This window comes from Thermobia domestica, chromosome 12, assembly GCF_964235325.1.
Source record: "Thermobia domestica chromosome 12, izTheDome1.hap1.1, whole genome shotgun sequence".
Taxonomy (NCBI): domain Eukaryota; kingdom Metazoa; phylum Arthropoda; class Insecta; order Zygentoma; family Lepismatidae; genus Thermobia; species Thermobia domestica.
The window spans coordinates 41,638,545-41,666,113 of NC_137465.1; the positions used below are offsets into that span (position 1 = coordinate 41,638,545).

At 34.9% G+C, this 27,569-nt stretch overlaps 1 protein-coding gene across 1 annotated transcript in view; it reads left to right on the forward strand.

Moving 5' to 3' along the window:
* epsilonCOP (coatomer subunit epsilon) overlaps positions 1–24,117 on the forward strand; it is a 45,232-nt gene extending 21,115 nt beyond the window's left edge. The window contains exons 2-6 of the mRNA XM_081733657.1: positions 456–619; positions 8,153–8,305; positions 10,354–10,489; positions 16,291–16,515; positions 23,824–24,117. Of these exons, the coding sequence (XP_081589783.1) occupies positions 456–619; positions 8,153–8,305; positions 10,354–10,489; positions 16,291–16,515; positions 23,824–23,949 (804 nt within the window). The 3' untranslated portion in view covers positions 23,950–24,117. The remainder of the gene's footprint in view (positions 1–455; positions 620–8,152; positions 8,306–10,353; positions 10,490–16,290; positions 16,516–23,823) is intronic.
* The last annotated feature ends 3,452 nt before the right edge of the window (positions 24,118–27,569 follow it).

Genomic DNA, 27,569 nt, shown 5'->3' on the forward strand with positions numbered 1-27,569 from the left:
GTGCCCTATCCAAAAATGCGTGTTTCAGAATCCTGAGGTGCTTCCACAACAATTTTTATAGAGGGGATTTGACTACGGGCCTATGATATAAAGTACTCTCCAACTACCTCCATAAAATTTGTTGCGTGAGTACTTTAGGATTCTAAAACATGTATTTTTGGATAGAGCACATACTAGTTCCTAAGTCTTGACCCGACTACAGTAGGTCCCATAGTTTTGGAGCTATGGACCTTTAGAATTCATTTTTTCGTGTTTTCTTCAGCCTATAACACGTAAACGATGGGGTTTTCGCCCTATGTTTATTGAAACTTTTTTGTTTGTTTTACTCTCAGGAATCGCTCCTCTAATTTTGTACAACAAATTTAGCGCCATACTGTATATATAATATTTTTCTGGTTGTCTCTTGGTTAGTTTTGATTCCTAGTTAACGTGTAGAATTCTCTTTCACTTTACAGTTGAATAATCCTGCGTTGATCATAAGGAGGGATACATATCTGTATGGGGCTTATATTGCGCAGAGAAAATACAGGGTGGTATTGGATGAAATTCATTCGGCATCACCTCCACAACTGCAACCTTTGAAGACTTTGGCTGAATATTTGGCGTATCCAAACAAAAGGTAAATTCTTAATGACAATTAAAACAAACATGCACTCATCTTGTATCCATGAATGATTAATTGTAGTTTATTGGATCATTTCGGCTCTTTGGAGCCTTCTTGAGTGGCATTTCCTCTAGTTGGGCCTCTTTCGTTTTATATTCATCCTCGAAGAGGATTTTTCTAAAATATATGAAGAATACAAAATCATAACAAACCATAATTAATAATTTGAGAATATAAAATGAGTACTTGCTTTTTAGTTTTAGATATGCATCCTTTAACGTCGATTAGCAATGTTCTTAGTGATAATCTTGACTAATTTTTTTCGTATATTTTGACATTGTAATGGTTCTTATTACTCAGGGAATGAAACGTGTATGTGTTTTCTTGAAACAATATCGGAATTTTATCCGCGTAAACCTAAGTTACTTCCCTTTAAAAGTGATGTTTAACTTAATTTTGGACATCATGTAAAAAAATACTAACAACCTCTAAGGAAAATTACGAAGGAAATTCATCTGCTTACATCTGATTACATTTGTCCGTTAATACACACACACAAACAATATTGATTTATATAGTTGAATTATTATACCAGTTATTGTTCCTTTATATCTTCATGCCACATATACGCGAATAAAACCATTTATTCTTAAATGTAGTACGTATGTGAAAAAAAAAAAGAAAAAAGATTAAAGGTGAAATAATACCTATTAAGGGGAGAGATATATATCACCACATAAAACAGCGAGAAGACTTGATACTGTAAATGACATGGGTGCGAATCATGTCGTAGAAAAGTTTTTTCCTCTCTCTCTCTTAATAAAATATATGTACAGGGTATTCCAGAAGTCCTGCAAAAAAGTAAAAAGCTGTAACTTGGTAACCATTTATTGTATTTGTACAAAACTTTTAGTGGACTTGTAAGAAAGTCTGAAATTTTGTTTCCAAGCATTTTTTTAACGCCAAACCTCCAGCTGAGCACCATTTAGTCCAAACATTGCTGAAGTCTTTTCGGGAATCCAAGAATGGCATTTCGACGTGCTTCATCCGTAATACTCCCAATCACATCACTTATCTTCTTCCGGAGGTCCTGAACATCTTTCGGTTTTTGCTTGTAAACTTCTGTCTTCACATTGGCACTCGCAGCTCCAAGGATCTGCGTTTCAACGATTTCTTTGGACTTCGCAACACGCTTTCCTGCATGGACTGAATCACATCAACACTGGTTGTTGGCCTTCCGCTACGAGGCAAGTCCAAGACACTTCCGGTAGCTAAGAACTTATCGTACCATCTCTTAATACTTGAACCTGCAGGTGGTTGTTTCTAATACTTTTGTCGGAATTTTCTTCTCACCAAAACACTAGATTTTAACTCTCAAAACCACGCCATACACTGCGCTTTCTCTTGAGTAGACGCCATCTTTGTCACGTGATTTGCGGTTATGACGTCAGCGTTTACATCCGCTCATTGTTGCCAACAAAAATTTTAATATTTCCACTAAACATTACAAACAAAATACAAAATTGTAAGTAGTACTTTCAAAGTTACAGCTTTTTACTTTTTTTGCAAGACTTCCGGAAGACTCTGTATTGCTTAATAGACAATGGACTTCTTAATAGTCATACTATGTTATTATTATCTGTAGGTATGGCTGATATTATTATCCGTCCTTGGGGAATATGGATAAATATGTTTCATTAATTTAAATGGAAACGTGTTTCTCTTCGCATGTGGCCAGAGAATTGATATTTTTAAAGTATGTTTTCGCACCATATTAAACTTTTGTTTATAAGCAATATTACTTTCGTATTGTATTTGTAATAAGTTAAAAATATGGCTTCGTACTAAATTTGCATACAAGGATAATTAATAGTTTTCTTAATTATATTAAATGTACAATAATATTAAAACTTGTTATAATCCTGTGTCAGTTAATTGTATGAAAGCATCTAAGTTAGTTTGATGAAAATTGTAGTTACATTATCGCCTTATAGAGTATTTTAAAATAGAGGGCAAATGTTTCGATCTCTGTTCCTTTTATGGAGAGTCATACTCAAGAGTTGTCTTTTACAACTGTCTTAATGAAATTCTTTGTTCAGAAACTTCTCTTGATAAGCTTTATAAATTCGGAACTCTCACGAAGAACTTGCGCTGTTTTAAACTTTAGATTTAAAAAATTACGATGATCATGATTATCATGTTGTGAATCGTTTTGTGTCTATAGACATTTGTTGGTTCGCGCTTTTCGGTGCTTTTATAGTGTGTTTTAAAATGTCTGGGAACAGTACATACTTCGTGTCCTTCTTTCAAGTTCAATTTTCTGCTGTAACCTGTCATAAAGACACATTGTGATTTATAATACTTAAAGTTTAGGTTTCTTTGAATTATCAATTGAGCGCTACTAAAGTTTTCTATTATTATTATTATTATTATTATTATTATTATTATTATTATTATTATTATTATTATTATTATTATTATTATTATTATTATTATTATTTATTATTATTTATTATATTTCATTTATTGTTAATTTCGATAGACCATCATCTATTTCTAGAGTTCACTTTTTACGAAGATTGACAGATACAAAAGAACATGTCGTCAGTGAGTCTGGTGACTATTACATAAATCCGATTCCCATAATACATTCGAGAACTGTGTAACAGACATCAATTGCTCTGAAAAGTCAAAACACCTAATCGATACTAGTATTATGAAGTATCTCCCTCTTGGCAGGTTCTGGGACTAATAAGATTTTTCTTCTTCTTTCTTTTCTGTTTTAGGTTCGGGTTTAGAAACATTTCTTCCACGTTTCTTGATCTTCAGCTTCCTCTTTTAACTTCCAATATTTTTTTTTTTTTTTTTTCTATTTTTCAAATCATCGATCAGGAACTTATGGATTCCCTATAACCTGGCAAGTAATCCCTAATTCCTATGTTCCTTTGGGGAATCCCTCGCACACATCTTGCGGAGGTTTGAAATATATATTTTTCAGTCGAGCAGGTATGCCTTCTAGTGTCATGTTCTAAAACGCACTCTCTACGGTGCGTTGTTTTTGAATTACAGCCCTCTGTAATTCATTTTTCCCACGCTTTCGGCACCTTATATCGCCGAAACTATCCCTCACTGACCAAAGTTCCAGAGGACTTTTTTGCTAGTTTAGGTGTCGGGAATCAGCTCCCGAAGTTTGTTCAAATAGTTTCGTACTACCAGTTGGGTGTCAAACCATGCATTTGCAGCTGCAATCACTTCTGAAATGATGTTGAATTTTTGCCCCTTCAGTTTCTTTTTCCTTTTTTTAATTTTAAATTTAGAAATAGGTGATGGTCAGATGGGACTAGATCAGGTAGGGAGGTGGTTCAAAGTTTCAAATTCTAATGTAGCCAATTTGTCCATTGCAACGTTGCTCTTGCAAGGGAATGGATCGTCATGAATATAATTTTTCGGGAGACCTTTCCAGGGCGTTTTTTTTCTTCAACTTCGAGTAAAGCCTATTCAGTAATGATGCATAGTAAGCTCTGATTACTTTGTTGTAGATAATCAACAAAGATCATCCTATTTTGATACCAAGAAACACTAACAAAAATCGTTGAACTGGACTTTTGCACCAAAAACTTCTTTGGCCTTTGCGAACCATTGTGACTCCATTCTTTTGATTGTTCTTTTGTCTCTGGATCATTCAGACAGACCCATGTTTTGTTCTCGTGAAAAAATGTGCAACAAAATTAGTGGCATCCAACTCAAAATGCCTGAAGAAACAAGATACACGTTTGTGGTTTGCACACAAACATGTGAACACTCATTTGGCGAAAAATTCTCTAACATCAAAATAATTACGAATAATGACGGTAACGCATTTACAGATGCCTAGATCCTCTACCATCATCATTATTATTATTATTATTAATATTATTATTATTATTATTATTATCGAGGGGCATTCAATAAGTAAAGAGACAAATTGCTATAGCTCAATAAAGATGTATTTCAATCTTTCAAAACTAAGGCTATTTTTCAATATAATCACCCTTTATAGTTGTGCATTTGTCCCATCTTTCTTGCAGCTTCCTAATTCCCTTGGCGAAGAAATCTTTCGATTTACCCCGAAGCCACCTTTGCACCGCTGCCTTAACTTCCTCATTGTTAGCAAATCTTTTTCCACGTAGGGCGTCTTTGAGTGGTCCAAACAGGTAAAAATCAGATGGGGCGAGGTCTGGGCTGTAGGCAGGATGAGGTAAGACCTCCCAACCCAATTCTTGAAGCTTATCTCGGGTCAGCTGGGCTGTATGAGGGCGGGCGTTATCGTGCTGAAGAATGACTCCTTTTGACAAGAGTCCACGGCGTTTGCTCCTGATAGCTGGTTTAACTTTGTGTTCTAGCATCTCAGAATAGTATAGGCTATTGATAGTTCGCTGATCTTCAAGGAAATCGCAATAGCTTGGACCCTGTGAGTCCCAAGCGGAAGGTTGAACCTTGAATTTTTTGCGAACTGGAGAGCTAGTGTGTTTCCACTCCATACTCTGCCTTTTGGTCTCAGGGTCGTAGTGATGGATCCAGGCCTCGTCGCAAGTCACTATTCTTTCAAAAAAAAAGCGTCTCCTTCAATCAAACTTCGTTGCGTTAAGGCTTGACAAATGGAAAGCCTTGATTCTTTATGAGCGTCAGTAAGCTGTCTGGGAACCCATCTGGCACACGTTTTTCTGTACTTTAAAATGTTCCTAATGACATTGTGAACAGCTCCAACACTTACTTGAACTTCCTCAGCTATCATTTCAACAGTAATTCTTCTGTTATCACGAATAAGTCCGTCAATCCTCGATTCCAACGAAGAACCAGAAACTTCCACTGGACGTCCACATCGGGGTTCATCACCTACACTTGTTCGGCCACTTTTAAACCGATCAACCCACTTGTACACATTCGCACGGTTCATACAACTGTTACCGTACTGTCTCAACATTCGAGAAAAAATTTCACTTGGTTTTACACCTTCTGCGACTAAAAACCTAATGACTGAGCGCTGTTCTTCTGAGGTGCAATCTTCTAGAGGACTTGCCATGATGAATTGATATTTTTGAAGTTATGTTGACATAAAATTACGAAACAGCAGATCAGAGCATATCCCAAGGTTGCCAGCTAATACCCCTGAAAAAAAAATGATTAGTGTTAAAAATATAGACTTTGTCTCTTTACTTATTGAATGATCCTCGTAAATTGGTCGATCTGACAAAATCACTTTATGCACTTTTCAATTGTTTCGGATACAATCACTATGAGGATCTCCCACTGCGGGGTTAATCTTCATTACCAAAATATTCTACCCTAAATTTGACAAGCCAGTTCCCTGTAAAATGAGGCATTTATTTCTATTATTTGTAGCATCTCATTATGGAGAGACTTTGCAGGCTTCCCCTGGAAGAAGTGACGACTGTTTTAGTTTAAATATCATTGAACTCCACTTGCTGACTCGCCACCTTCACTTTTCATCTGCAACAAAAATAGACCCACTAGTCCCAGTGCATTGGTTTTTGGTCACAAACATATAGAAACATATAGCTTTCAAACAAATTAAAATTTATTGAAGTCGGACAATAAGAAGAGGACAAAGCTGAAGACTTCCCAACACCTCTCATATTTTTGCCTCTTTAGTATATTTTACTTACATAGATTGCTCTGAGGAAACAATTCGCTGTGTGGTAATCATATTTATTTATTTATTTATTTTCTTTTTTCTTTTTTTTTATCCTCAAAATACTGTAAAATTATTAGTGAGAGGATCCTGTTAATAGAACTCATCTAATGGGTTTTCTAAACAAAGATTTCATTGACACATTCATAGAAAGTAAAACGATTATAGATGCCCAAAAACGAAGTGAAGGATGAAACATGATTATTAATAGAAGTTATACAGTATATATTATGTAAGAACAATGGACCTACCTTTGTACATCAAAGTTTTTTCTTGTCTGTGCACTAAGATAACATTAATATTTCATTGAGCTCGATGTCCTTGTTCTCGATCAGTTCTGTCTGTTTCGCTGGAAAACTGTCACTTTTCCCGCGATACAGATAAAACTTTTATCTTCCGATTTAAAATATCCTAGAAACGATGATAACGGTGATGTAACTATTAAGCTAATTTAGGTATTTTCATTCTATTAATTTACAGGTTTTAATTACGCTTCATTACCGTATATTAAAATATACTGACCTTTGTGTATTTCAAATTGAAATTTCTATAATTACTTATCGAGCGTATGGAACACATTATAGTATTTCAAAATTGCTCATCTACTACTGTTTCTGGAACATTCTATCCTCCTATATTTTGACTGTTACGTTTTTCTTTTTATGTGTGTGTTTGTGGGGGGGGGGGGGGGGACTATACTGCAATTTATGACGGAGCGAACTCACAATAAGGATGGAAGCTAAGAAGTTTTTGGAGATACTTTAGTCTAGGCAAAAGAAAGTCTATAACTTAAGGAACTAAACTAGATTAGTCCAAGTGAATATCTGTAATTATACTTGTTATGTCTATCTATCTATATATCTATATCTATCCATCTATCTATCTATCTATCTATCTATCTATATATATATATATATATATATATATATATATATATATATATATATATATATATATATATATATATACTCCTCCTTCGTTGAAAAAAACACTCTGACGGAATTAGTCATTTTAATCGTTGCTGTATGATATATCATTTATTTCAATGTTGGCAGATCGTGAAACTGAAAAACGTGCCTAAAATCATATCCAACCTAAAATTGGATGATTCTCACTCGTTACTTGGAAATTGTTACTCGCTCTTAGCCCCCAAAGTTAATTTTCCAAGCCACCTATAAATGACTTTTTCCAGTTTCGAAACTTAGACAAATTGCCTTCTAGCTATATATATGACAAATATTCATAGAGAAATTTCTGAGAACTCTCGAGTGAAATTTCTTTAACCCTCCTGTAGGCTAGTTTCTTTTAAGGAGGACATTTGAAGAAAGTTAGTGAAGAGCGTCCTAGGTCCAACAGTTGGAAGTTAGTGAAGAGCGAGAAAATGTTCAATTATCCCTTTTTGCTCTCTTAGGTGTTGAATTTCAGAAAGTTCTGTCTTATCTACAGTCAAGGTTTCATCGAGAATTTTTGTACAAACTTTTAAGTTGCTACGCCCAGCGATTATATTCTGGTGGATGACAAAGGGAATGTTCAGCCATACTTTCTCCCGTAGTGATCACATTACGCAAAACTCTATTTTATCTACAGCCTAGGGTTCAAAGAGAACAAACACACGCACCAAGTTTCAACTTCCTACTTTTAAGTATTTAAGAGATACGTTAAATGTCGAACAAAAGTTCAACTCGTTTCTCTCCTTTCCCTTGAAAACGCATTTGACAAAACTCCATAGCCGAGGAGTCAAGAAGAACATTTGTACTAAATTCATATTCGTACAACATAATTTCGTAGGTATTGTGATAAGTGAATCTGTGGATTTATTCTTACACACAGTAATTAATTTATTTCTTTATTTTCAGGGACGGAATTGTCAATAAATTAAAGGAGGAAGTGTCGGGCAATGTAGATCTTGAGAACACTAATTACCTTCTGAGTGTAGCAACAATTTTCTACTATGAACAAATGTACGATACATCACTTAGGGTTCTCAATCAAGCTGAACAATTGGAATGGTAAGTGTAAGTCAGAACATGTCCTTTGTAAATTCTTTGTGATTGTAGTGTAGACAAATTTTCATACAAGACTATTGAATAGTCTTTGAAACATGCAAAAATTTTTAAAAGTCCGAAAGTTGTTGCACATGATTAAAGTAAAGAAATGCTCTGCTCTTCCAAAATATTCACAATGAGATAATTGTCGGTGAAAAATAATTATTAAAAGCCATCTGATTGTTTCAGACCTGAGTAAGCAGCAAAGAAATAGTTGTTTTATTTACAGTCTGTTGAATTCTGTTACGGTTCAGTAGCATTGTGATTGATTAGATGCATATTTTAATTATGACAAAAACTTCTTTTCTTATCGCAAGCATCCGGTAAAATGTATTGCTGTGTACTGTTTGTTGTGTTCCTAAATGTCTACTCTTAAAGATAGCATCGGAACAAAACATGTGGAGAGAATTAAAGTAGATTGAAATGAAAGGAGAAACAATATAGTGGATTAAACAACCGTGCAGAGTTCGGAATTGAAGCATGGAAAATTCTAATAGTTCGAACGAAAGTGTTGTTTGAAATGAGACAGTGTTCTGTCTTCTGTACTATTTTGTCTTATGGAAGGCATAGTTAGAAAATTTAAAAGATAAGCAGTGAAATAAAAATGTGTATATTTGCAATTCACATAGTAATTTGGGAAGAAAGAAAGCGAAGAAGTATCAAGAGATCTGAACGCTTGGAACAGAAGTAAGGAAGAATATGGTGTCTGCATAAGCTGATTGAAAAGTGAATCATTTTATCATTTCAAGAAACGAATATCAATAAAAAATAAAACTGTGAGAAAACCCTTGAAGGTAGCAGAAACTCGGGTTCAACAAAAACAAAGTATGGCCGAATGAGAGAAGAAATCACTAGAAGATCACAACAAAGTGAAATATTTTATTAAGCACCAAATAACTGATGTGGGGTAAGAATATACCAAGGGAAGCTATACTTTTTAATCTCCTGTGCAGAATCAAGGATAATGAAGAAATATAGTCTAAGTAACAGAGGTTAAGAATCTTAAAAATCATCCACGGAGAGAACAGGAAGACTCGAATAAAAAGTAAAAGAATCTAATTTATTCAAAAGAGTGTCCAAGAGAGTCAGGTTACGTTAATGTGAGCATGTAGAAAGAATGACAGATTGCTAAGCTAACAAGTTTCTACATAGGATAATGTCCACAATGGAGATCAAGGAACAAATGGAAGAATAAAATAGAGAAGAAAATGGGAAGAAAGGGAACAAGATTGGAAAATGTCGAGGATGGATGGTGAAATGAAAAAAGTATGAGAAGAGACGACGTACACACCCAGCTGCCAGAATTATGATGGTCACCTATTATATTGAGGATCAAAAAGCTTACAAAATTTCCTTTTCCTAAAAGAAAAGTTCCGTTTGGTTGGTCAGTAATCTTTTTATACTAAATAGGGGAACCGGTGGTTTAGTGATATTTAAATAGCTCGCCTATGCTGCGAGGATACCTTGGTTCGATTCCAGGTCATGTGTGGTTGTGATGGATAACATCGTATCTATGGGTTTCCAGTTTCCTCCCACGTTTTCATTCCACCAGTTTTTCATTGTCATTTACTTTTTTTTTTACATTAATTATCTGACACTTTTAGCCTAAAGGATATACATGTGGGAGGCAAATTAAGAAAATTCACTTTCATTTAATCATTTTTTGACAATTTTGTTATTTTCTAAATCTGTATATATTAAGCTATTGAATGGGTTATTTTCAATTTCTACAAGTTAAATTAAAATATAAACACATTAAGAAAAACTTCGAGCGTTCGTCGAAGAAGTAACTTCATTGTAATAAGTATTTCGGCCAGAAAATATTAACGAACTTATAATTTCTAAATTTATTTGAATTGTTAAGTATAACTTCAAAGAATGTTGAAATCTTTATTTTTTACTTGCTTATAAATAAATTTTTGTTTATTAAATTTTCCAGCGTACGTGATAAACTTGTGCATTCTTAATTACAATTTACAATTAAGTAATCTTTACTGTATTTTATTTTCAAGTATTGCGTTAACCATACACATCTATCTGAAGTTGGACCGAGTTGATCTTGCCAGAAAGGAACTGAAAACAATGCAAGAAAAGGATGATGATGCCACTTTAACTCAGTTGGCACAGGCGTGGGTAAATATGGCAATGGTAAGTAACATCTTTCTTACAATATTCAATATATTATAGTACAGTTTTTATAAGAAGAACATGTACAGAATATTTCAGAAGAGAGCGTTAGTCTGAGTTTGACTGAGTGTTCTGCCCAAAGATAAGTACTATCCTATATACCAAAATTGAGTAGGCGTTGCCATTAATACAGACGAACAGTGATAATATGGCCGATTCGTTTTACCCTCCGATTTCAAAAGGTTATACGAAAATAATGAAAGTTAAAGGGCTCGAATAAAGCAAAATATTGAGAATTATGAGTAGATTTAGCGATATAGTTACTTGCATGGCATTCGGTGAGGTAAAACACTACAGCTTAAAATTTAACTTTTAAGAACTCATCGTTACAGAGAAATGAGCAGATATATTTTTAAAACGCTATCAGTATATTTGCCTGGCAAAGCAATGTAGTAAGTCCACTGAGGACGCGAAACTGAAAATTGAAAGTACAATGTATGGAATTTCATTTTGAGGCATAATAAATTTATAACTAAATACAAATGAAAGCGACAAATATTTACCTTTATATCTCATCTGTGCATTCATGCAAAATAAAATATACTGTATATGGGGAAAAAATTCTTTGCCAGAACCTACGCATTGACAACGTGAGGCAGTAAATTGAAAGCAAAAATAGAGTAATTACCGGACATAGGAGAATAAAAATAATATAAATAAATAAAATAAGAAGTAGCTGAAAGAGGAACAATAAGTTTATAAATGGTAAGTTGGAAGATCCATAGGAAGTAAAAGAAATGAGATTCCTCAATTTTGAATTTGCAAATATTAAAAACACGTAACATTAAAGTGAAAATAATAAAATAAATGTAAAATTAAAATTATAAACAACATTCTGAAAATATAATTTTAACGCTAAAGAATAGTAAAAGGTTTATGGATATGCAGAATCTATTGTAAATTCATAATATTCCCTAGCTTTTAATAGGTGTATATGATTACAGGACCAAACACTACTTTTAAATATGGATTAATGAGTACTAAGGGATTTAAAAAACAAGAAGAAATATTATTTGTGGATTCAACATTAGTGCTTATTTACACATGTATAAAATGTGTATTTTATAGCGTCCATTAGCAAAGTTTATAATTACTCTCCTAAATCAATATGCTAACGAACGTACACTTATATATATATATATATATATATATATATATATATATATATAGGGTGTTTCAAAACAATACCGACAACATTTGGGGAGTGATTCCCGACACCTGACACCAAGATAAGACAAGGAGTATAGATCAATGTGGGTGCACAAATGCTTCCTTTCGGAGTTATAGGCTGCCTAAAACATGAAAAAATAAACTTTAAAGGTCCATAGCTCCAAATCTGTTTTACTTGCCATAGTCGGATCAAGACTCCACTAGGAACTAATATGTACGCTATCCAAAAATACATGTTTCAGAATCCTAAGGTACTCACACAACAATCTTATAGAAGGAGTTTGGCTGCGGGCATATAATTTGAAATACTCACCAACTACCTCTATAAAAATTGTTGTAGAAGTACCATAGGATTCTGAAAGATGGATATTTGTATAGGGCACATACTAGTTCCTAAGTAAAGTCTTGACCCGACTATGGTACGTCCCATACTTTTGAAACTATGGACGTTTAAAGTTCAATTTTTCATGTTTTCTGCAGCCCATAATCCTGAAAGAAATCATTTGTTCACCCAGGTTGGCCTATATTTTGTGACTTAACTTGATGTCAGGAATCACCTCCCAAACGTTGTCTGTGTTGTTTTGAAACACCCTGTATAGATATATAAAAATTCTACATCTACCAAAATAGAAAATTGAGAGAAATATAAATGAGATATTATAGAACTAAAAATCCTACATTAAACATGGATCAAGGTAATTTTTAATGTACATAATATCTGAAACACCATTGTAGACTTTTAAGAAAAACTGTAATAATAATAAGTCTGTTTAAAACAGAAAATTTACTACAGCATGGTATCTGGTGATACTACACGCTTTCTGTTGTTTTACTGACCTGACAAATATAATTCTGCTGGATGCAACGTAGTCAAAAAACGAAGGCTACAGTCTTCAATTTTTTACAGCCTGACTTCCAAGGTTGGCTGTTTTAAACCCAGGTGGTTTAAACCTCGGTTTAAACAAGCTTTTTTTCTTCTTTTTTAAAAAAAAATGGTTTAAACCAAAGAAGAAGAAAAAAATGCTTTAAATTGTGTGAACTGCATGGTGACGTTTCCACATATAAGACCATCTGCATTAGTTTTATCTCCCTTTTATCTTTTAGTCAAGACGTCCCATGTTCAATTCTCGGTTCCATGTTTAACCACAACCCTTCTTTCAAGTATAAACCAAGTAGCGGTTCTGATGTTACTTTAAGAGAAAGTCTTCTTGATAACTTCGGTAATACATAAGGATGTTAAGCCTAAACGTACGAAACGAAACCAAATTGTATATTTCTGCTTGCCTGAATGGCTGTTGTTTTATAAAGAAGCCAAGGTTGGTTAAATATATCGATATAAATTGGCAAAATTTATCGACTGTCTACGTAGCTTCCAACATTAGCTTGGATTGGACTTTCACTTAATTTTATTGAATGATATGTACATACTAAATTTGTAATTTAATACCATAGTTTTAGTGTACTGATAATAATACGTTGACCGTAAGGTGTCTAAGGCGGGAGTTTCCCGATTTAAGAAATTTACTGGCCGGACCACCCAACTTTAAAATGAAATGGAACAGCCCTGATTTGCGAATAAGCGAATATACTATTGGTGTTGGAGTGAAGTGGGTGGAACTTCCATTTTGCTGTTCCAAACCTTAATTGAGGACAATTTCTCTCGAATGTAAGACGAGGAGCGGTTTGGATTCCGCTTTAGGCTTATGTGACCCCTTCCAGCATAACCCCGTTGTTGCATAATAACAGTAAGACGAAACAAACTTATTTCTGTGCATATGTAATATAAATAAACAGAGCACAAAATATTTAAACCAAAAATGTTCTTTTTTTTAAAAAAAAAAAAAAAGAAAAGAAAAAGAAAACGTTTTCTTGCCAACTCTGCTGATTTCCCTTTTTTTAAATATCTAACCCCTCTTCTTACCCTGTTAGGACCCACAATGTGGCTCGAAAGACAGAAACAGAACATCAAATTGAACAACAAGCCATTAATTTTTCGTCCTTTTTTTGAAAAGTAATAAGTCCATGTATTAAAACATGCTGCTAGACAACTTTCAAAAGAAAAGATGGAGTTCCAGATTTCGTTTGGTTGATTGCACGTGGTTGTTGGGTGTTAGTTTAATGTTACATTGTGCATAGTGTTTTCTTTTTCGTTCCGCATCTTTTTAATACAATGATAAGGCTGGGGATTGGAGCCAGCATTAAATAAAATTATAAAGCTTTTTGTATGTTGTTATGGTTTAGCCAAATATTGAAGATATTATATAAGGCACATGTCAGAAATAAAAAGAACCGTTTGGTGGTTGCAGAGAATAGCAGCAGAAACATTTTATTGTTGATTCATTATAAAGGCAATACCTGGACTATTTTTCTACATAGTCATAGTCAGCATGAAGCTCCAAATATTTTTGGTAGAACGGCACAAGCTTTTGTAGACCATGTGTGTAGGAATCTGTTGCCTGAGACTTCAGGCATTTGTGAAGTTCACCGTCATTGAAAGTTGGGAAGCAAGCCATCCTTTTAGGCGCAGAAACAACACAAACAAACAAAAATTCACTAGGGACAAGGTCAGGGCTGTACAAGGAGTGATTAAGAAGTTCCCATTGGAAGCTTCGAATTGCCTCAACAGACTTGTCATGAATCAGGAGAATTCCAGACCGTAATATTCCTCTTCGCCAGTTTCCTCCTCTTATACGTCGGAGATAAGAGAATGTTTGTCAATGCATGTCAGCTGCATGCTGTCTTCTTGCGGTGAGAAATCTGACCACAAACTTCACTTCTCATTTGATGATATTTTTCATGATAGCAGTCATTGCAGCTTACTATTACTCGCAGGTACGTAAATCCACACTCATAATTATACCTCAGTTAGAGGCACAGAATACTAGAGCATGCTTCTCCGCACATGCAGTTTCGTCAGTGTTGTTAGTTCCACGTTAAAACAAATTCGCCTTTTTTTGACATGCGCCTCGTATTTACGTATGCGTAGAAAGTATTACAAAGTATGGCTCTTTTTGTAATTTTTTTTTTTTCACTCTCAATCCTATACTGTATGTTGTTATGGTGAGTTGATATATTTATTCTGGTGAAATTAAAAAAAGGAACTAAACTAACTGTATACCTATTATTTTGCTAGTTCACTTAAGCGTAGAGATAAAGCACTATATTTTCTTGGTGAACGGATATACTGAAAATTACGTGAATGTAACTGTATAACATTTAATAAAATATCTTACCCAGGCCCGTATTTAGGTATTTTACGCCCCCTGACCCTTCCTTTTTTCACAGACTACACTGGCAGCCAATAAGCAATAGCCTCAGCTCCTTCTAATCCCAATAGTGTTACAACAAAAGTCGCTTTGTCGTCCCAGCAGTTTTTTTTTTCATTATAGATCTCCCTTATATTTCTCTCTCGTCAATATCTTTTTTTTTTCTGCATACTATACTTCATTCTCTCTCTTTTTTTTTTCTTTCTTAATATCCACTCCTTGAAATTTGCCATTCTGAACCCGGGCCCCTGTGACATGCGTAAATACGGGCTTGATTCTACCTTACCGTCTTCTGTATTTGATAAATTTAATTTCTTAACCCTAGAAAGTCCATGACTGCATCTGCTACGTGAAGGACGAAGTGGGGGAAATTTGCCCGCGCTGGTTTTAAGTAGCTTTCAGAGTATATTTGTTCAATTTGAGTTAATGTGTTGAACTGAATTTCAAAAAAGAAACTTTTCAAGGAATTGTACATTTTATTTATTTATTTTAAAAAAATGGCTAAATGCAGTGCGTGAAAGTACTTATATAGCAAATTTCTTATAATACTATGCAGGAAACCAGTACTAGAACTAACACTCGACAAGGTCTATGAAAGCCTAAGTGTTTATATAAAGGAGAAAAGTAATACAAGTTTTATATATATATATACAGTGGCGGATCCAGGATATGATCAAGGGAGGGGCTAAGCCATAGTTTGCCCGTTTTATCCAGTGTAAAGCAGGATTGAAGTCCATTTTATCCCTTGTAAACCTGAGCGTCAAGGGGGAGGCTATAGCCCCTTAGCTCGCCCCCCTTGGATCCGCCCTTGTATATATATATATATATATATATATATATATATATATATATATATATATTTACAAAAAACAATGCAGTATATACCAATTGAAAATACAAACGAAAATGAACCTTTCATCAAAAGGAACAATAACAGGAAAACTGAGAATTCTGAATACATATTAACCCGTATAAACTAAATAAGAAAGAACTCGCGGGCAAAATTGAACCCCCTTGGTCTTTCTAGGGTTAATATTTCGACTAAAAATTGCCACTATTAAATTCGAAAATAGAATGAAATTAACTTAAAGTTTTTGAAGACGAGCGGGCAATGAAGTTTTTAAAAATTTGTGCTGTAAAATTGCCCTTTTTTTTGCCCCAAAACCTTTAAAATTACTTCATTCTATTTTGGTGCTCGAGACTGGGAATTTTCAGCTGGAATATTGAAGAAATTGCATTTGCATACGTACAGAAGATGTATTGAAGTGAGACAGTTCTCAGCACTTTCAACGAGAACATGATTAAATATTATTATTTTAATTCCAGGGAGGAGAGAAGTTGCAGGATGCTTATTATATATTCCAAGAGATGATAGATAAACATACCAGCACACCTTTGTTACTGAATGGTCAAGCAGTGTGCTTCATAGGGCAAGGCAAATATGAAGAAGCCGAATCAGCATTACATGAAGCATTGGATAAGGATAGTAACAATCCTGATACTCTGATCAACATGATTGTCCTCTCCCAACATATGGGAAAACCTCCAGAGGTAACTATACAAGTTTTGGCTATTTATTTTGTATTCAGACTGCATTTTAAATTGTTTCTTATATACTCAAAAAAGAGGAAAAAATCAATTTTTAAAATCCAATATGGAAAGCATCTGGTATGTTTGAAAATGGAACAGTCATTCACCAGTACCTCAGTTACTTCTTAATATATTTCAAGAGCTTGTGTCCCCTTTTGTCACTCAAGCTTTATAAAGATAAAAGCCGGTGGCATTGAGTTTACAATTCACAGATGATTCATGATAATATGTGCAGTGTTCTGTGAATATTATAGTTATATATAGAAAATTGTATTAATTTTGGATTAGCATGTGCATGCTTTTTGTGATTTTTAAGACAAGTATAACTGGCCAGAATGTTTTAAAATTGAATCAGGATTGAGTTATCGTTAGAAGAGGAGAGGTCTGAATGTAAAATGTGAATTCAGTAACACCATCTTTTATCTTTTCAAAGTTTCACTGATGAAACAAGTAGAGGCTCTTGTAATATATCAGGAAATACATAACTAAGGTATGTTACGGGTGAGTAACTGTCTCACTTGTAGAAATTATCGAACCTAATGATGTTCAAAAACTGAACTCGCTTATCTTCTTCTAATCATGAACATTTCTACTTTTAAAAATAACCATTAACTTTACTGTCAAAAACACTTTCATGGTTCCTTAATACTCCAATCTATTTATAGGACGCCTGAAGTAACAAATTCCCCGTTCATCACCAATCCAACCTTACATTTGGTTTTGATTCATAGATGGCAACATATACACCTGTAATACACTTTATCTTCCTTTAACCACACCGTTGCTTTCCTGAATGTGCACTATGGTTTTAATAAACATTTCGAGACTGACATAAACATCAAACCGAACATGTACTGTCTCGATTTCAAGATTTTTCCATCCTCACCGTATCTAAAATTACTTGGCCATTCGAGCAACCTGTATCGCTCCATTACACTTCTAGATCCTCTCGCCACCACTCTCTAACAGATTTACGTTTTCCCATTTTCAGCCGCAAAGAGTTCGTTCGAAAAAAAAAATAAATAAATAAAACCTTTACCGTAAATTGCTGTGTTCCAAATTTCTTCTTTCAACACCATTATGTTCTTTGTTCTCTATAAAATCTTATCGGTCTTGCATATTCTGTATCCAACATCTCATTTGAAACTGAAACAGTTTCCGAACTCTCAGCAAAATCGTTTACCAAAGCCTCTCTCTTACCTTTACGTTCTCATTACGAGAACTGGTTCCATGAATAACGGTGCATTTCTACCAAAGAAATGGCAGAAACCCCGTGTCTTTTCTCATATTCGACACCATCGTAGTTTTCCAAGATTCCTTTATAACGATAAAACAAATACCGTGATTTGCCATTCTTCAGCCTTAGTTAATGCTTAAGTATTCCCACAGTCCAACTTCTGTTGCGAAACTCACGCCTCTTTCAATCGGTAACGACAACCGACGATATTTCTGCAGCGCCCAGATGCCGTTTCTACTTGGCTCGAAACAGTTCATCAAATATTTTCAATCACACTTTCCACGTGATATTCTAGATTCTTTCATATCCTTCAGAAAGAGATGGAAAGACGCGTTACATCATGACTATCAATTAACCGTTTATAACGAAGCCACCTCACAACACTCTGCGTTTCTCACATATCGTATTTACTCGAATGTAAGACGGACATTTTTTGAACCGAATAGACTTTCATAAATTAGAGGGCATCTTAGATTTGTGTGTATTTCGTCTACTAGAAGAGCGGATATATTGCAAATTGTGTCCATCCCAGAATTCAGAAATTGATGATTGACTGCCTAAAAAAATATGTTGGGAGTGCCAATGTGATGCTATGTTAAATCTGAAATTGATGCTGTATGGTTTCCTTTCTCGTACAACTGACCGACGACGTGAAGAATCATACGCCAAACGAAGACGGAGCTTGTGAATCCCGGTAGAACGATATCAGTCCTGCAACCGTTGAACGTGAACATTAAGAAACTGTTTAAATCAAGGTTCAAGAGCTACACGACTAGTAGCTAGCTATCTAAACCGTGAGTTGAGCGACATAGAGTAAGACAAGCGCCGAATAGTACACGGTGACGGCCTCCTCCACATGAAAAAGCGTCCCACCCCGTTCATCGTAGTCATTTAGGAAATGCTGCATTTGCAATCCATTAGACGGAAGCAAGGATGACATCCTCTGGAAGATGGCGCAGAAAATTGTAGTGCGGAAAGTGCGTGATTCCTCTAGTTTAGAAGGGAACGAGTGAAAGCGCATCTTAGGTTTGCCAGCAAACTGTATGTTCCTTAATTGGGGTGTGAAAAAAAGTTGAAGTGGTTCTTAGGGTGGATGGCGTTATACGTTTAAGTAAATATGATACTTTTGTTCTGACTTATCAGTTCAGATTTTTTAATCTTGTTATTACTAGTAACTTACAACTAAATACTTCAAACCAGGGTGGATTGATTTAAATCACGATATAAATCAAGATTTAAATCACTGATTTTTTAAATAAAAATCATTGATTTAAATCGAATTCTGAAATAAATTAATTTAAAGTGAGAATAAGTAAAATCCGGTTTCTGTTCTGTTATTTCGATTATGGAAGTTAATAATCATAATACAATGAGACTCAAATGTACGGTATAGTATGAAAACAAGTGTCATGCAGAGGATGATTAGGGAAAATCCTGTTTTGAACAGGTAACGGAGCAATCCTGCTTTCTTCTTTTCGTAACATTGGGTTTCGGTTTTAAAATCGTTAACTATTCCAACGGGGAAATCACCATCGACATTTAAGACGAAAGTTCTTTTTTGTGCGTGTCTGTTTGTTTGTTCCCAGATAATAGGGCGTATTTAGAGGGGTCCTATTCTCTATCCTTTTTTGTTTGTTTGTTTGTTTGTTAATTTTATAACTTTAGCCGAAATTTATGTATTTCATGCCGCAAGCTAGTTCTGAGTTTTTAGAAATAGGCCCCTGCCAAATATCAGTAACTTTTGTGATAAAAAGTGTCATTTTAATAAAAGTTGCTGTACTCTTTCCTTAATGCTTAACCTTTTAAATTATATCACCTATTTTTAGGTGATAGGGTAGAGTCTTCATTATTCGATTAACAAAGTTCCAATAAGGATTTTTACTTCGTTTTCTTCAAGACTAGAGGCATTTTAGAACACGTTACATATGCTTTCACGCCTTTCTGCGTTGAGGCATAGTGTGTGATGACGTCATAAATTTAAAAAGATATTTTTTGTTATGCGTATTATTATATTTTGGAGGGTTACATTTTGCATTCAGAAGATTAAAATTTTGTACACTCGTTCAGTGCATCCCTTAATAATTTTCAGATGTTTTTAGGTCTCTGCGTGGAAACAGCGGGGTCCAGAGGGGCAAAAATGTTTTTAAAAAAGGATATTTTTAACAAAAAATAGCTTTTTTCGTGATTTTCCCGTCTCAGATGGAGACATATGAATGGTACCATTTGAAAGACTGTTCTATTCTGAAGAAAATATTGTACGTACTATGCTCCTAGGATAAATAGGGATGTTTCAGGAAACTTACCTGAGATCCTGTTTTATACGGGAATCTGGGGAATATTAATTTTCGCGGGCTTAGTTTTGCACCTACAAGATTGAAATTTTGCCCATTTACTCGGTGTACCCCTCAGTATTTTCCAGATTTGTTTCAGATCTCCGCCTTAAAACAGAGGGAGGGTTCTACAGAGGTAAAACTTCTTTAAAAAAATGTTTTTAACAGAAAATACCTTTTTTTCGTGATTTACCCGCCCCAGATACATGATGGAGACATTTGAAGGGAACTGTTTGAAAATTTGTTTTATTCAGAAGAGAATAATGTACAAATCATGATCCTAGAATAAATAGGAATGTCCGAGGAAATTTTTATATTACATCCGGGTCATCTGGGGCATTGTGGGGATGTTCTTAGCGTATTGTTAAATAGTTTCCTCACCCTTACTACTCAAGGTAGAAGCTTAAAATTTTGTACACACAGTACACCCCTTAGTATTTCGCAGTTGATTTTGAGATCTGTACATTAACACAGAGGAATCCAGAGATGATTAAATTTTTTAAAAAAAAAGTTTAAAAATGCCGATTACTCTCAAAATTTCCCGCTTCAGGGACATGATAGGGAAATGTGAATGTTACCGTTTCAAAATCTGTTCTAAAGAGAGTGATGTATGTACCATGATCCTAGGATAAATAGGGATGATGCTGTAGCTGCTTGACTGAAAGTCTATAATTTACCTTTAAAAATAGCCGTAATTTAAAAGGGTTAAGAAACATTGTTTGGGATTGATATAGGTTAACGATTGGGGATAATTCAAAATTCAACCCCAATACTTTCACTTAAATGGCATAATTAGCGTTTAATACTAATTCCTAATGCTTTTTCTTCAGTTCGCGACTTGTATTATACGAGGAGAAAGATTTGATTTAAATCAAAAAAATCGATTTAAATTTTAAAAAAATCAACAAAAATGATTTTTTTAAAAAATCATGATTTTTGGCACCCTGCTTCAAACGTTATACACTTATCCATAAATATAGCTAGGAAAAATCTGTTCTGGCAAAACTATCAGTTTTTGTTGGGAATGAACGACATACTTTTTGGCACCACAAAAGTTTGTTTTTGTCGATTTTCTCGGAAACTACGCATCAGAATTTATCCTTAACTACGTCGTTTCGTTAAGCACGATGGGATCTATCAACTGATACATGTCTTACTTTCGGACATTTTTTTTTCATTTAAATAGAAGTATACGAGTTAATCATAATTTTGTGTTATATCTCATTAACCATATTACGTACTGTCGCTTTGCTAGTGGCATAATGAAGAGCTTCAGGAGTATACATTGTACTTCTGCATCAGTTTCACCGTAATAGATGACTGGTTTTCACTCAGCATCAATGTTTAGGTTTACAAAATAATTTGTTTTTCTCAATTTTCTCAAAAACTGTACATTAGCTTTTATACTGACACATATAATTTGTTATGCTGAGTGAGATATATCGAGCAGCATATATCTGACCTTTGGACTTTTTTTTTTTTCGTTAAACGCTAATAATATGGTAGAAATTTTATATTGTAATATCCCATGTGATGTTGTAAACAAACAATTCCACGCATCAATGTTTACAAACATCACCACATGGTTCGGCAAGAGGATCTCCCACCAGATGGACCTATAATCACATGCACACGACGGCTTCTGGCCCCTCCCACGGAGCAGAAGACGACATCGGAGCAGCAGCGCCACCGCCACCCAAAGGACCCTATAAATTGGATGGACGAAGACAGCTCGACACCAGTTTTCTGGTGACCCTCCTTTAGTCTGCTACGGGACTACGCCTATCCTTTCTCCTGGCTTAGCCTGCTACGGGGCTCTGTTGGAGATCCTGTCTGCGACCTTACGGTCAAAGATCACCTATAACTAACCTTTGATTCTAGAGAGATTAAATTGTACAGTATTTTGTGAAAATACTTTTATAGTGGAAGTTTTATAATAAAACTGGTAGTGGGAGTCGATTCTGCACGCTCTTTTTATTAACTGCTCTACCCAAAAATTCTATATGAAACAAAGTTTTACAATATTGAATTTCTATATTTTCTTAGTATTATTATTGTATACTCTTACTTTCTCATACACATAATTACTTCTTCTTTGTCACCTTAACCATAGGTTGGTGGGCAACTTGGACATTTTAAAACTTTTCTCTCCCTTGGGGGAGTTGTTTTATACTTTGATAAAGTCTCTTCTTCGTAACTGCATCTACACATTTTATCCTTGGTCTTCCTCTTCCTGATTTGCCTTCTGCTTTTTCCTCTATCAACACGATGATCCAATCAGAGTGCCGAATAAGATGGCCCAGCGTGCTGTTTCTTGTTTTTCCTATTATCTTCATGATCTGTTGTCCTTCATTAGCTTCCTTTAGTACGTCTTCATTCCTTTTCCTTTCGGTCAATGATATGCACAGCATTCTGTGTCAGCACCACATTTCAAAAGCTTCCAGCGTGGAATTTTCAACTTTTCTCAATGTCCATGTTTCTGATTCGTAAAGCGCCACTCTCCATACCAGGGTCTTAATAAATCGTTAACGAACGTCCAACGACACATTTCTTGATGTTAGCAGTCCTCTTTTTGTATAATTCTTTTTTCTTGTACACTTTTACCATCCAACTCGTCCTGTTAACGTTTATCTTCTTCCCTATACCCTTTCTGTTGTCAACCTGGCAACATTGTTATGTGACTCTCGATCAGAAATGACCGTTTTGCAGACGGGCACTACTCTGGCTCAGGTTCACTATCCTCAGTGTGTCTCCGTTTACTAATCTGTTTGAGGCTTATGCAAGCTGAGAGTCTAATTGACCCGAACTCTGACTCAGTATCGTCAGAAGGTTCACGTTCCCTAACCTCATTGAGCTCACACTAGGGTTCTCTGTCCCTCTGTTCACTTACAGGACTTGTGTTGACATGAGCTTGCGCTGTTCTGAAACGCTGCTCGTGAGTTTTAACATGTCTGCTCTGGATACTATCGTGACTGCGTTTCTCGGGCTTCGTTTTATTAGGATTATGCAAATGGGACTTATAATACTATTATGTTAGTACGACCGTTATTCTACACAGTAAATTAGATGAAACCACGTTTTTGAATTTTGGTTTTTGCAATAGCTAGCCAGAACGATCATCAAGATCGAGTTCGTTAATGTAATCAGTCCGTTAGTACTTTCACGAGTAACGGCGACTTTAACGGTAGCTATTCATACCCCATCTTCTACCATTGAAACAAACGTAGTAAAAGTTACATATCGTGTCGTTAGGTGCTAGCAAAGACCATTCAGTGGCTGACATCTACCGTACGAAATTGAAACTTCTAGTGTATGATCCTTTATACTGTCTACCAAAGCGTATCTTCTAATATTTTTTCTTTCTGTCTGTCTGCCGAAGGATAGCGCGAAAATTTGTGATGTGTGTTCTTTTAATTGTGTCTACTTTAAATGTTCGCACTCTTTTATGGTTGTCTCTTTTCCATTTCTGCTGCGTGATTCTTTTTTCCAAATCCAAATATATATTTTTGTATACATAATAAAATGATCTAGCTCTTGTTCACACTTTACAATGCAGAAAGGAATACCTTGACGTGTTATCTCCCTCCTCCTTGTGACCAAATAAAGAAAACCACACCTTTATACATTGTTTGATTAATTTGCTTGAATACCTAACTTCTTTTGCAATTATCATGTCCTATAATTTGCCTGTTTTACTTTCAGGTAGCGAATCGCTTTTTGAGTCAGTTGAAGGATTCCCACGCGGAACACCCATTTGTGAAGGAATACGAGAGCAAAGAAGCAGAATTCGATCGATTGACACGTCAATATTGTGCTTCGTCAGGTTAACATCATAAGAAGCAAAAGTATTTAAATTTTGAATTGTAAAAGGATGAATCTGAATGCTGTACGTTCATTGCGTGTAGATAATTTAAATTGCAGTTGTATTCGAGTTGGGCTCATCAGGAATGTAAATTATTAAGGACGATTGGAAAGTAAATAAATATATCACAACAATTCTTTGTGTTTCAATTTATTCAAACATTTTCCCTTAATACTGAGAGAGGAGAACTGTAGTGTAGCCAAATGATTATGTAGCTGGCATTATTCTGGTGTGCGTCATATTCAGATCGTGAACCCACATACCCTTCAGCATCAGGGGCCGATTGGGGAACTACTTGACTTAAAAGGTACTGTTAAAAATAAATAAATAAATAAAAATCTGTGGTGCTAGGAGCTGATGGGCTGTCCATGCATTATAAACTTAAACGCGCGGCATCTGTTTAGCCATAGTGCTTGATGGGCAGTAGTGCCCGGAAAGAAAATCAGTAGTAGTAAAATATACGACACATGTAGAACTAAAAATGATTTCTGAATTATATCTGGTTCTAGTTGATTAAATAAAGTAAAGAACACATTTTTAAGGCTCATCCCAATGTTCCCTGAGAACAGATGTTTGTAAATATTCATCTGCTACATTTTAGTCACTAATCGGTCTTCTTTTTCTGACAGCAACAAGTTACGAGGTGTACATGTCCGTATCTTCCATATCTATTTTGATTTGTTTAAAATCCTTTCATGTTTGCATCTTCTACCAAATTATGAATCAAATAATAAATTTGAAAAAAAAAGTAACGGAAAGAAATCTGTAGAGTAGACTTACAGGTTCGAAGTGTCCGACTATCTAGCTTATATACACAAACTACTAATTTTTTAGGTGCACTTCAATAATTAAGAGCTTCCCACACAACAAGGAACTATACTAGTACAAGCCAGTTAGTAGTTTCGCCAATATTTCTACACTTTTAAAGCTATAAAAAACGAAATTTTGCATTGTATTTTATTTCAGCAGTTTTATTTTCTGCGCTCACTTATTTACATAGAATAGTTGTCAACTCATAAGTATGTTTTATCTTATTTAATATATTGCAAGAATCCCCACATCACAACAGTAATAACAGTGATGACACTTCTGCCCACTTTGAGGGAAATGATAAACTGTTTTTGATCCAGCTTACTTGGGACAGAACTACAGTGTTATTACCATTATGTGTATATTTCACAACAAGTTTTTCATAGTGATGTTTGTATATCATAGTGTTTATAATGTGTTCGTGTGTCTAAACAGTATCAAGTGTGTCAGTGTTGGTGCAGTTACCTTTTACTAATTACAATTTGTATTTTCTCAAAATAATCTTCCAGATTATTTTTTTCCAGTGTGGGGGGTGCAAGAATCCCCACATCACAACAGACGCACGTGTCAACTCAACACGTGCTATTATTTATAAACATCCTAGCAGACAGTAAGCCAACACGGAAGACACCGAGGAACACCGAAAGCAGACGGACCTCACGGAAGGACCCAAGGAGGACAAATAAAAGGAGGACCACCGAGGGACCCAGTATCAGTCGACCAACTGATCGCCTAACCTTTACCTTCCTATGTCGCTGTGGACTAGGAGCGCCTCTTCCTTACCTTATGTCGCACTGGGCTAGGGATCCATCTTAAACTTATAATCCAAGTCTAACCTACAACCTGCCAAAGTGTTCTGGAAACTGCCATGAGTGGAAGGGGCACCCGGGAAAACATTTAGTATTCTTTCACTTGGTCATTGAGGAAGAGACATTGAATTGTAGACACTTGTATTTATTATATTATATTTTGTAATAAAACTTGGTGAAGGGGAAAAGACACCCGGTCTATCATTTGACTCTACCAAACATTACAATATATATATATATATATATATATATATATATATATATATATATATATATATATATATTATTTATATTAATTTTAGCATGAAGTCGTTTGAGCAGACCATATCCGAACAAAGGGACGAAATCGGTATATTCCAAAATTCTAAAATAATGGGAAAAATACTGTTTCCAATCTTGAATTTAATTAGGACTATATATCGTAGTTGAACGACTATATTTGAAATTCATCTAAAGTTAGTTGAGAAAGATGTGAGTTTAGAATTTGGAGGTAGATCTGTCTTCAGTCATAAGGAGAGTGAAAATCCGGTGTCCAATATCATTGGTAAAATGTCCGTTTCCACTCTAACGTTAATAAGTAATCTATTTTCTTCAGTGCTTAAATTAGGAAATTCGTCGGTCCATTTCGTATGACATCGCTAGTGAATAAATTATGCGTTTTAGAAGATGCTCTTCGTTAACGAATGATATGTTGGCTTGCTAATCGTTCGTTTGGAAATTTGCAGTATCTTGCCTACTAGATTGCTGTTTGATGGCCCATAGAACTGGTGGATTGGTCTGGGACCCGGTTACATGTTTCCCATTTTATTATTTTTATAGCAATGGCTGGAACTGTATCCTTTCTTATAGCATGTGGCACATACTGATATCTTTTCACCTTTAAAATTTTTCTTATTGCTATTTCCGTTTTAATTTTTGTTCTTATTACTCCTTCCTTATTATTTTATCAGCTGCTTCCATTTCTTTGCTGACCATTATTCTGGCCGCCCCTATTTCTTTTATAGTGAGAGCCCCTCGTGGCATTTTGTGGCATTTGATTGTTAATCATGCTAATGTCAGTTAAATTCGCCGGTAATTGACTAGTGTTGGTAGGGGTAAGAGGGTATTGTGAGGATTGTGCTTGTTGGGGGAGGTTTGTGTTTGATTTTGTGGAGCATCCTGTAGTAGTGCTGAAGGGAGAGTGTATATTCTGAGTGCTAGTAATTTTGTAGGTTCTGGTAATTTCGCCAATTTGAGGATTATGATAGATGATAGGGTTCTCTTGTTGTCCATACGTGGGCATAGAAGAGTTAGCAAGAGCAGGTTGATTTGATTCAGTTATAGATATAGGTAGCGTATTAGAAGGCTGATCGTAAGAGGAGTAAATCGCTTTAGATGATTCAATATAGTCTCACTGTTCTGTAAAATAAACATTATTGCCCATATAAATAAATTAAATCATTTGCTCTTGTTTCCACTGAAACAAACTTTTAAGTATGTTTGAGTTTAATGTAATGCTAACCGTTAGCCTTTATAAAAGCTTTACAAATTCCAGACATTTGTTTGATTAATGTATCCAACTTTTACGAAGCTATGTGACTCCAGTAACTCTGAACAGTCTTCCAAAGACCTTGAGTATTCATTGGTATCTAGTAGGGATGTGCGATACTTCGATATATCGATCGATCGATCGATATTTTGTGAATATCGAAATTTCGATATTTTGTAAATATCGAAATCGATATTTCGATATTTTTCGATATTTCGGTATTTTTCGATACTTCGATATTACGATATTTTTCGATACTTCGATATTTTTCGATATTCTTCGATATTTCGATACTTCGATATTTTTCGATACTTAAATATTTCGATATTTTTCTATATTTCGATATACTTCGATATTTCGATACTTCGATACCATTCGATATTTTGATAATGGAGGTGGTCTCCATAATTACTAGAAAACATGTTTTAATTACAAAAAA